Consider the following 11,639-nt stretch of genomic DNA (forward strand, 5'->3'; position numbering starts at 1 on the left):
CCATTTTTGACAAACAAATTTTGACAACGTTCGGAATATATTACCTTATTATGTGTACTGTGCTCCACAGTGGCTATATGTGGTAGTTTCCCCGTGCATTTTAAATGACACTAAAAGCTGAAACACAATCACGCTTTAGGGCGTCGCTTCGTTGCGTTACGTTGAGAAATCCTCAAAGCGCGCTTCTGTCACTTTGACTTTGAACAGCTGATTGCAACATAAAATCTGCTGTCAAATTAAAAAGAACAGTCACTCACAAAATTATTGGGCCAAGTCTTTATCTTGATTTAATTGTGGAAAAATGAAAAAGGATATTAATAGGGGTATTCACGATCTGGTGCAACAGGCCTAGTAAAAATGTAAAATTTTTATTTTTTAAAAATAGATCGTGAACGCCCCTTTTCTTATCTATAGTAAATATTGAAGCATGAATGAAATCCATGATGTTTTTTTTTTTAACAGGGTTGTTCCTCCACTGTTGCTTCTTCTTTTTTTCCATTTTTTATAATATAATTCTTTGTTTTGTTCGGGTTAATTAATTTTCACAAATTATTTTACATCAAAAGAAACTAAATTACGGGACATGAGTACCGACAAGCCGACAACCATAATAAACAGAATAAAAAAGACAAACTGTTTATCATGGGCGACGCGACGGCCCTTCAAGCAAACAGGTCCGACCTCGGTCCGAATCCGCTCCGCCTGAGGCGGAGCTGAGTCCGACTTCGGATCAGAAACTGGTCCGAAGGCGGCTCAAATTAGTATGGAAATTATAATCACCGCGAAGTCGATTGCATATGTATTGGTGTGGTGAAAATCTTCATTCCGAGAAAATGGAGCCAAAGGCGGACCTGAGTCGGAGCAGCGAAAACCTACCAGAAAGAGGAATAAAAAAGGGATGACGTTTCGCATTTGCGACCAAAAAAAGAACTAGATTTATTTTTTTTCACTGAAACTGTTTTTTTTTATTTAATTTTGGCAAACGAAATTTTCACAATATATACAATATAAAATAGAATACATTTTTTCATTTTATTTTATTTGTTGTTGCTGCTGTTGTTGGTGTTTCTTTAGATGCCCAATCGCATGTTTCACCTTCTGCCTTTTTCTTCATAATTAGAGATTACATCTACAACACAAACAGAAACACATCATTTTAATCCAAACACTTTGAGCGATATATACAACATACCTTTTTTTGTTTCCATATTGTTAATAGTTTAATATAATTGTTTATAATTACACTTATATTTTATTAGCAACGACACGAGACACGACGCGACTAAACACTTCAACAAAAAATAACAAAATGACGCTTTTGCTCTTGTTGGCTATGTCTGTCTACTTTTTTTTCCTTTTCTCAGTTTTCACCACGATTCTCTTAGACTTTGTGTTCATACACAAAAAGTTGCAAGTGTGTGAGTGCGACCCCGCTTTTCTCGGTCATAGGTCGGACTATCTTTTCTGGACTCCGTTTTCTTGCTTGAAGGAGGTGAGCTGCCATCTGTCAAAAATAATTTTACTCTATTTTATTTTTATTTTGCAATAGGTCTAAAGTATAGCAAAAGTGCAAGACTGTTGTAAAATTTTAATCCGTATATTTTGTTGTTGTAGTGATGTAAGATTTTACACTTTTGCAATGATACAAGACCAGTTGCATCGGATCGTGAATAGGCTCCGCGAAATTAGGCCCCAGGAAATAAGGCCCCAATAAAAAAATGAAATAAGGCCCCAAAAAAATACACACAAAACAACAACAACGAAATTTCTCAAATTTTGGGGTGTTATTTCATTTTTTGGGGCCTTGTTTCATTTTGTTTTTGGGGCATAATTTCATTACGAAATAAGGCCCCCATGAAATTAGACCCCAACACTTATTTTGGGGCTTACTTTCATTTTATTTTAAGAACAATTTGGGGCTTTATTTCACATTTCGTCGCCTCAATAAAATATTGTCGTATGTGCAAAATTGAGGTTTTGAGATTTGAATGCAGTTTTGCTAATTGATTTTTTCTCTTTCATTCTGTGAAATCCGTTTTTCGATATCTGTCTTCGTTTCCGAGATAATCAGTATGAATTTTGTCGTATTTGTAGGTTTACAAACATTTTCAGTATCTATTTGTCGTAAGTGCACTGAAAACGTGCACATACGACAAAAATTATCACATACTACAATTTTTTCATACTAAATCTGTGTTTTCTTCGTTCGGTAAATAATTGTAGTATGTGCTATTTTTGCTACACATACGACAATATTTTACTGGAATTTCGGTAAACGTTTGTCGTATGTCCCATAAGGAAATACACAGACGAGTGTAATTTCAGTCGCAATCAAGATGTCGAGCAGGGCTGACGAGTCACCTGCGCCAAGTTTATCGGAGGTGCTTTATGCGTAATATGATAATGCATACTAAATGCTTAAAAAGTGGTTTTATTATTTTATTTTATTTAGCATGAGCAACGAAATATTGGATGATGAATTCCTCGATGTCGATCCATTAGATTCGCCCAATGAGTGCTCTGAATCCAGTGACTAGGACTTTTCAGCAGACGATGAAGATAACGGCGATCCCACGTACCAGTTAGAAAATCAAAATGAAAACTCGGCCCTCCGAAATTTTTATGAAGCTGCACATGATATTCTTATGTCTATACTCCATCCACATCTAAAAATAATCAACCCAACGATCGGAATCTACCATTCTAATTCTAAAATTGTTCAAAAATAACATAAAAATGTTTTATTTTTTCGATGAATTAAATGTGATTTAAGTATTTTTCTGTTTGGACAAAAAAAAGTATAGGTATTTTAAGAACGGCCATTCCACACGGAGAAGACACAAACATTGACTTTGTTTTCAGTCTATCTCGTTGAAGAAGCAACCTTTTTTCTTGAAACTTGGTAGGTGTTAAAGGCTCATGCTAAAGTTGATGTTCTAGAAGTTTCACGAAAAACTAATTTAACGTAGCCAAATTATTCACAGATAAAGCGGTAACGGAGAAGACGCGTACAAATCTTCTCCGTTACCGTCTTTGTCTGTTAATAATTTAGCTATTTTGGATTCGTTTTTCTTGAAACTTCTAGAACTTCAACTTTATAATGTGCCCTTAAGACCTACCAAGTTTCAAGAAAAAAGATTGCTTCTTCAACGAGATAGACTGGATAATAAGCGTGAAAATGTCCTAAAAATGCGAATGGAATGGCATAAAAATAATACTTTTTCTGTGAATTAAATTTTATTTTAAGTTTTTTTTTTTTTTGTTTAAACAAAAAAAAATATATTTTAAGAATTAAGAGTTAAGTTGCTCTACTTTAAAATAATAAATTAACGTAAACCGTTTAAAAAGAAAAAACCTTGTTCTATGTGCTTTTTTTTCGCATCGAAAATGTCGTATGTCGTAAACAAGTGTAGGTTTAAACTTTGTTAATTTTTTGTCGTATGTGTCATGAATTTGTCGTATGTGTTTGACTAACAAATTTTTTCTGTGAAAACGTTACATACGACAACGGCATATTGGACAAAATTGACTATTATTTGTTTCTGGATTGGAATATTGAAATAATTCTAACGCAATTCAATAGGCAAATGTTTTCTGTATATACCATGATATTTTTAAAAAAATTCACCGTACAGTTTTCGGGAAAAAAAATTGTGAACTTTGATTGCGTTTTCCCAAAAGTAGCCGAATGTAACATACGACATTATTTTATTGAGGCGACGATTTCATAATTTACATAAAAATGCTATACTAAATTATCGTTCAAAAAAACTGTTGTAAAATTCCGCTTATCAAGGACCCAGAATTGGCAAAGTACCGCATATTATGGACTCCCTGCTGGTTTGCAGCAATATCTTTACATTGAAAAGCATTAGTATAACAAAATAGCTGAACAAATCGCGCGATTTTTGAACTATTCTGTTACTTACTGATGCTTTTCAATGTAAAGTATTGCTGCAAACCAACAGGAAGTAACAGAAAAGCTGCAAAAATTGAAAGGCATTAGTTTGCAGCACGATCTTAACATTGAAAAGCATTATTAAATAACAGAATAGCTGAAAAAATCGCGCGATTTTGTCAAAATCGACGGCAAAGCGTGATTGTGTTTCAGCTTTAACACATTCAACTGTGGAGTTTTGCTCAATGCGCTCAGTGCGCAATTTAATTGAACAAAAAAATTCGTTTAATTCAAAAATTGAAAAATAGAATTAAATTTTCCGAAAACAATTCTTTTTTTGACACTTAATCAATTAAAAATATGTTAAATATTACTTTTGATTGCTTTTAGCATAAAAATTCAACAATTTTTATGAATTTTGTTAAAAACTGTAAAAATATAAAAAAGAAGTATAAGCGCATCCTAATCTTACCATGAAAAATATGAACAGCGCCTAATTTCCACTACAAAAAAATAGCTCAAAGGTGAGTATTTTGACAGATCAAAATAAAAAAAAAGTTCATGTAAAACATGGATTTAAAAGTTTATTTTAATTTCTTTGATTTGTTGATGCCTCCCGAACATAATGTACTTGTTTCTACAAGTACATTATGTTACCGCAAGATCACTGTCCAGAATCTTGGTGCGCAATTGCTAGCACTCAGAACGAAAACCTGATCATCACATTTGTCAGTGTTTTGGCTGGAGAGATGCTAGCGACTGCTGCAAATTTCTTCCACGCAAAGAGCATTGGAGACGCCAAACATAGAATGGCAAGGAACTTTGTCTGAGAGGTGTAACCTGCGCCCATAGAGATGAGAACAGAAATAGCATTGAAGTAGATTCTTATGACTCCAATACTTCATTGTCCACAACGGAATCTACCTGCAGAGAAGATCCCTAAATATATAAAAATACTTTGGAAGCAAGTAACAATGCCACTGCAATTGAGAAACCCATTGAATCCGCTATTGAAGAGGAAGATCCGGATGTGATGCGGCGCCAAAAAAAAATGTCGATATTTTTCAACAATTCATTCATTTCAATAGGACTACTAGTGGTATGGAAATTGAGCTGTGCAATGGCGTTGACAGCATGACATAAAATGTTATGATAGAGTATTCCACCTAGGAATTGTGTTCCTAACTCTACTCCTACAATCACATAAATGTCGAGGTGTTCTGGGATGCTGACTGTGCATTGGTTCTCGTTGGGCGTGAACATCTAGTCAAAGAAGTACTGATCAAAAGTGCTTATCAAGTGCAGCTCTGTGCACATAAGCGTGAGGTATTTTTTACACAACTTGTAATTGGAGATATTTAGCCTAAATCCTCTTCCAGAAACACAACATACATTTGGAAAGTTCAAAAACATTCTTTGGTAAAGATACCACATCGCAACTGGCGATTCTTCCCAAGAATACACATATATCGTCTTCGTTTTGGAATTCCTCCGAACGATTCTCAAACTGTTCGTTTGGCACTCCATGACAGTTCTAATTGTGAAAAGAATCAATTCCGAATTTTGAGGCAGAATCAAAACGAGAGTTACGCACACATGTTCACACTTAAGACGTTAAAGTAATGAAATGTTATTGTTTGCTGTTCATTTGTAAATATTGAGATATTTTACTATGCCAAACTTTAAATTACATTTAAATAAAGTATAGAAACAAAAAAAAAGATAAATTTGTATGGAATAAGCAAAACTTTCATCAGATGTTCGCATTATTTGCCATTTCACAAATACAAAGAAAGCCAAACATGATTGAAATTCTTGTTGGCTTTGTAGATTCTTGAATATTTTCTTTTTCTTCGAAGACGACGCAACGGCGACAAGTCGTTATTGCTTTAAAACAAAGTTATCGCTGCTGGTGGAGATAGATGTACTTTGGCTCGGCACTTGAACAAAAAAAGTTAAAACTACTTCCATCATAAATAAATAACCCCATAGGTCGGTTTAGCCTTTCACCTAAAAAGAAAATAGTGTTTTCAGGTAACTCAATCTATGGAATTTCGTTTCTATATTACCTTGTTCCAACAGTTTGTTGAGAATAATGGACAGACTTTACGGTAAATGAGCTTGCCAAGGGCAACGCCTATGAAGCACCAGTTCAAGAGTTGGTCTTGTTGCCAAACTCTTGCCAGCAGTTCCATTTTTTTCTTCGCAGAGAATTGATGCATTCGGTGGGTGATGGCAGACTTGTTCTGCTACAACACGCCAGCCTAGGTCATCCATACCATAATATTTGTAACTTTCACCAATTAATGGATTAAATGGCTTTCCAGTTCGATTTGAATTACTGGGTATGGAGAAAGCAGAAACATACAGCTTTGTCCAACAAATCAGAATGAGAACGACATTAGTCACCAGGGATTTCTTCTCTAAAGGTTGTCGAGATACATTTATTTATTTTAAACAAAATAAGAACCGAAAGGAAAATATATTCATGGAATTTTAAAACTCTAAAAATTTTAATTTGCAAACAAAATAAAAACAAAAAATCGAGAACTGTCAGCTGTCACTTAATTTAAGAATTTAAATTCGAAAAAAGAGTCAAGCCTCTTGAGGATTCATGTAATAGCTGAGAGCTAAAATGTATCTCTATTTGCTGCGTACTAGACTTTTAGGCGTACTTTGTATGAATTGGTTTAAATAGTTAACCGCTCCACTATTGAGGTGGACACAACATTTTTAGCTGTTAAAAAATTAATGGGCTCTGGAACCTGGTTACTTCTAGGTTGAATTTTTTTTTGCAGATGGTTTTTTTGTTTTTTTTTTTATATTAAAAAGGAGTACCTATCATGACAGAAAAGAGGCAGAGAAATAATTGAACAATAAGCCATACAGCTGAAAATTTTGTATTCACCCCAATAGTGTCAAAAAATTAACAGGGGTTACCTCCGACCGAGAAAAGCGGGGTTGCACTCACACACTTGCAACTTTTTGTGTATGAGCACAAAAGTCGAACGATAATCGTGGTGAAAAAGTGCGAAAAGGAAAACACCATTATGATAGAGACAAGTGCAACCCCATTTTGCAAATTTGTTTAAACGTCAAAATTAATAAAACAATAAAAAAAAAAGTAAGTAAGTGAGCGAGTTGAGGAAGCGAAAGGTAAATCAAAATATCGGCAGTGTTATAAATTTTGTTCTAGCGTTTTATTACTATCAATATATTTTCCTACTGATTCTTAAATATAATAACAATCAAATAACAATTTTTCTGTTCATAGGCACATTCTCAAAAACCACCCGGCCACCACTCACTAAGTGGAGGGAATACTGGACATCCATGGACCAACAACAGTAGCAACAATAAATTAAAAGCTTTATGTTATTTAATATTTATTTTAATATTTAATATTGTATTTATTGTAATTTCTTTTGCTACAAAAACATTAAAATAAAAAAAAAAACAATTTCAGTGAAAAAAATTAATACAGGATTGTTTTTAGGTTAGAAATGTCAAATATATTCGGTACTCGAGTATCGATCGATGTCTAAATGCCGGACGTCATTCGTTCCGACTTCGCCTCCGTTTTCTCGGAATGGAGATTTTCACCACACTAATACATATGCAATCGACTCCGCGGTGATTATAATTTCCATACTAATTTGAGCCACCTTCGGACCAGTTTCTGATCCGAAGTCGGCCTCAGCTCCGCCTCAGGCGGAGCGGATTCGGACCGAGGTCGGACTTGTTTGCTTGAAGGGATTATACTCCTTTTTAATAAGAAAAAAAAAACAAAACCATCTGCCAAAAAAATTAACCTTAATTTAACCGGGTCTCAGAGCCCATTCAATTTTCAACAGCTGAAAATTTTTTATTCACCTCAAGTATGAAAAATCAGAGGTTAAAAATTTAACCCAATTCACACCATTGTTTATATATTTTCAGAAATATATATACAAGGTCTGTTTGGGTACTGCCTAAAACAGAAATATTTCTACTTTTTTCAACATTTTTAACCCAATTCCTGTTTGGGTACTCTGAAATTGTGCATTTTTTCACAAAAAAGATGGCCGCGAGAGAGAAAAAAATTTCCCCTTCTTGCGAATTTCTGCCCAAACAATTTCTTCGGACAACCTTTCAAGCAAGAAAACTGAGTTCAATAAAGAAACTCCGACCTCAGACCGCGAAAATCGGGGTTGCACTCACACACTTGCAATTTTTTGTGTATGAACACAAAAGTCGAACGAGAATCGTGGTGAAAAAGTGCGAAAAGGAAAACACTTTAGGATAGAGACAATTGCAAACCCATATTTCACAAAAGAACAAAACGTCAAAATTAATAAAACAAAAAAAAAGTTGATTTGTCTAGTCTAGAATGCAGATCTTGCTACATTTCACCTTCCAACCAAATTTCTCTCCAAATCGAATAGCTTTGTACAAACAAAACCGCTTTCTGACTAAATAATAATTTTTTATTCACAAGATTGGTTCTGAATAGACGGAAATTTAACATTCGGTCGAGTGTTGTAAAGCTTTCTTACCATCTTGGCTTGCTACTGAGTTATTTTTCCGTCATGAATCCAAAATAAGACTAATTAAAAACAAACTAAACTCAAACCATCCACAATATTATTGCATCGTTGCAGGTTAAAGTACGAGAGGCAACTTCCAATGATCCATGGGGACCATCAGCAACCATTATGGCCGAAGTTGCCGATCTCACTTAAATTGTGGTGGCATTTTCCGAGATCATGCAAATGATTTGGAAACGCTTAAATGATCATGGCAAAAACTGACGCCACGTTTACAAAGCACTCATCCTCCTTGAGTACTTGATTAAAACTGGCACCGATAAGGTCGCCCAACAATGCAAAAAAAATATATTTGCCATACAAATACAAACACTTCGTGACTTCACTTACTTCGAAGAGGGCAAAGATCAAGGAACACATGTCCGAGAGAAAGCAAAAACATTAGGGGTATTCACGATCCGATGCAACTGGTCTTGTATCATTGCAAAAGTGCAGAAGTGTAAAATCTTGCAACACTACAACAACAAAATATATGGATTGAAATTTTACAATGGTCTTGCACTTTTGCTATACCCTAACCCTATTGCAAAATAAAAATACAATGGTGTAAAATTTTTTTGACAGATGGCAGCTCGCCCCCTTCAAGCAAGAAAACTGAGTTCAACAAAGAAACTCCGACCTCAGACCGCGAAAATCGGGCTTGCACTCACACACTTGCAACTTTTTGTGTATGAACACAAAAGTCGAACGAGAATCGTGGTGAAAAAGTGCGAAAAGGAAAATTGACGAAGGAAAGACAAAGGGAACAGAAAAACAAAGCGTCAACTTCATTTTATTTTTTTTCTAGCAGTGTTTGTGGCGTGTCGTATCTCGCCTTGTTTAATATAAAATTAAATAAATATTAAATAATATGGGATCATTTTAAGGCAAAAAAAGAATTTATCGATAAAATATGGGTGAGTGTGCTCGCGCAGTGATTTTTTAAATAAAAAACTAATCATTATGTGTTTTTCTTAGGAAATCTTCTTCGGCAGCCTGACGCCACCAGCACCCACATACATTCAACATCCACAATTTGTCGAATTACATCGAGTTCTCCTGCCGCTGACCTTCACTAGAAAATAGTTATAAAAATTGTGTTTGTGAAAATAAAATAAAAAAATGAAAAAAAATAAAACAGTTTCAGTGAAAAAAAAAATAAATCTTGTTCTTTTTTTGGTCGCAAATGCGAAACGTCATCCCCTTTTTATTCCTCTTTCTGGTAGGTTTTCGCTGCTCCGACTCAGGTCCGCCTTCGGCTCCGTTTTCTCGGAATGGAGATTTTCACCACACTAATACATATGCAATCGACTTCGCGGTGATTATAATGTCCATACTAATTTGAGCCGCCTTCGGACCAGTTTCTGATCCGAAGTCGGACTCAGCTCCTCCTCAGGCGGAGCGGATTCGGACCGAGGTCGGACCTGTTTGCTTGAAGGGCCGTCGCGTGTCGCCCATGATGAACAGTTTATCTCTTTTATTCTTATTCTTTTTTATTTGTTTCTTTTGATGTAATTTGTGAAAATAAATTAACCCAAACGCAACAAAGAATGAAATTAAAAAAAAATTGAAAAAAAAGAAGAAGCATCGGTGGAAAGACAACTCCGTAAAAAAAAAGAGTGAAGCTGATATAATTCATATCATGGATTCCATTCAATATTTACTATAGATAAGAAGAGGTGCGTTCACGATCTATTGTAAAAAAATAAAATTTTACACTTTTACTAGACCTGTTGCACCAGATCGTGAATACCCCTATTGGTTAATTTAATGAAAGATGACGAACGACTGAAAAACGAACGCATCAAAGCGCTCAAAGCAAAAGAACGTTTCTCTCAAAATGCCAGTGGCTTTGGCAGTGATGGTTACCCAGATGGGCCAGTCAATCGAGAAAATCAACCAGCCGATTGGCAAGAAGAACCAAAGCCTGTGTCTGATTTGGAATTTGTACGTCCACAGACAGCTGGCGAGGAAGAATTACAATTGCAACTGGCAATGTTAATGTCAAGGGAAGAGGCCGAACAAGAGGAAGGCAAACGTCGCAGTGATGATGTGCGTTTGCAATTTGCATTGAGTCAAAGTGAAAATGATTTTAAGTGAGATTAGAGAAATGAATATAGTTGATGATTGTGTCTAAACGCTTTTTGTATTTGCAGAGTTAAACCAGACCAGAACCCAAGGGTAGTGAACCGCAACAGAGCCATTTGCTGAATTTGTTGGATAGCAACAAGTCTATCGAGCACCAGTTAGGGCCAGTTGTACAAACGTGGTTCAGCCTCGGATCAGGAATTTAACTCACCGATTTCGGCGGATTAGCAGTGGATCAACTTTGGTTCAAGGATGGATTTAGCTATTTCAACCTATTTGGACATAGAACCAGTACTAAAAATCAATTTTACCACCGAATTCAGAAGATAAAAGTTGCTGAACCACGGATTAAATATTTGTCCAACTGGCCCTTAGTAAAGCAGCACCACTGGTAAATTTGTTATGATGATGTTGCAAGTTGCAAAACCTCTTGGTTTTTCTTGAATAAAAAAAAAATAATAATAATATGAAGGCAAGACTAAACGGTTTGGGGTTGAACAAAATGCAAAGGTATCTTTTTGTATTGTAACGTTTTTATTCCGGGTTCACAATAAAACTTATTTAATTTACACTTATATTTCCGTTCAAATAAGAACACACTTTATTTCAGCTCAGTTTACTTTTATTATTCGCTCAAACAAACACACTTTTAAATCACTTTATTTACTACTAACAATTCGCAACACTTAATTTCACTTTGTACTGTACTCTTTCACTTTCAAGATTAAACTGTTTCCGGTCGGTGTCTACGCTGCCCTTTTATACCGGAATCTCGAGACTCGAGAACGTCCTCGAAGGCTCTCGTCCCTGTCTCTCGAAACTTCCTTTCCAGGAAGGGCACTTCATACTTCCAGTCAAGTGGGATATTTTGAGATGTGTTCAGTGGGATATTTTGAAATGTATTCAGTGGGATATTTTGAGATGTGTTCAGTGGGATATTTTCTTAATTACTAAAGGTCCGTTCACATTTCTACCTTTGCGGTAGTGTGTTCAGACTTTTATCTTAAAGTAGTTCAGTAATTCATCGTTACAATATCAAAATGCTTCGAGGTTAAAGTTATTGGTTGTTTCAAATCAAAAGTCCCATG

General features: G+C 35.3%; 1 protein-coding gene across 2 annotated transcripts; it reads left to right on the forward strand.

The window, feature by feature from the left end:
- Positions 1-9,910: 9,910 nt before the first annotated feature.
- On the forward strand, positions 9,911-10,705 carry LOC129906970 (epsin-2-like). 2 transcript variants are annotated; one of them, XM_055982966.1, is made up of 3 exons: positions 9,911-10,142; positions 10,192-10,559; positions 10,620-10,705. In XM_055982966.1, exons 2-3 carry the CDS (start codon positions 10,234-10,236, stop codon positions 10,672-10,674), a joined length of 381 nt encoding a protein of 126 aa, XP_055838941.1. In that variant the 5' UTR covers positions 9,911-10,142; positions 10,192-10,233; the 3' UTR covers positions 10,675-10,705. The 2 variants fall into 2 exon arrangements, with proteins under 2 accessions (XP_055838941.1, XP_055838942.1); XM_055982967.1 differs by having other exon boundaries at positions 10,206-10,559.
- The last annotated feature ends 934 nt before the right edge of the window (positions 10,706-11,639 follow it).

Source organism: Episyrphus balteatus, chromosome 1 (genome assembly GCF_945859705.1).
Source record: "Episyrphus balteatus chromosome 1, idEpiBalt1.1, whole genome shotgun sequence".
Taxonomy (NCBI): Eukaryota; Metazoa; Arthropoda; class Insecta; order Diptera; family Syrphidae; genus Episyrphus; species Episyrphus balteatus.

What these genes read in the sequence shown, in the direction of transcription:
- LOC129906970 (XM_055982966.1), top strand. Translation starts at nt 10,234, where the DNA reads ATGAAAGATGACGAACGACTGAAAAACGAACGCATCAAAGCGCTCAAA. An exon ending in CAAAGTGAAAATGATTTTAA is followed by an intron (nt 10,560 to 10,619) that starts GTGAGATTAGAG and finishes TTGTATTTGCAG; the next exon opens with AGTTAAACCAGACCAGAACC.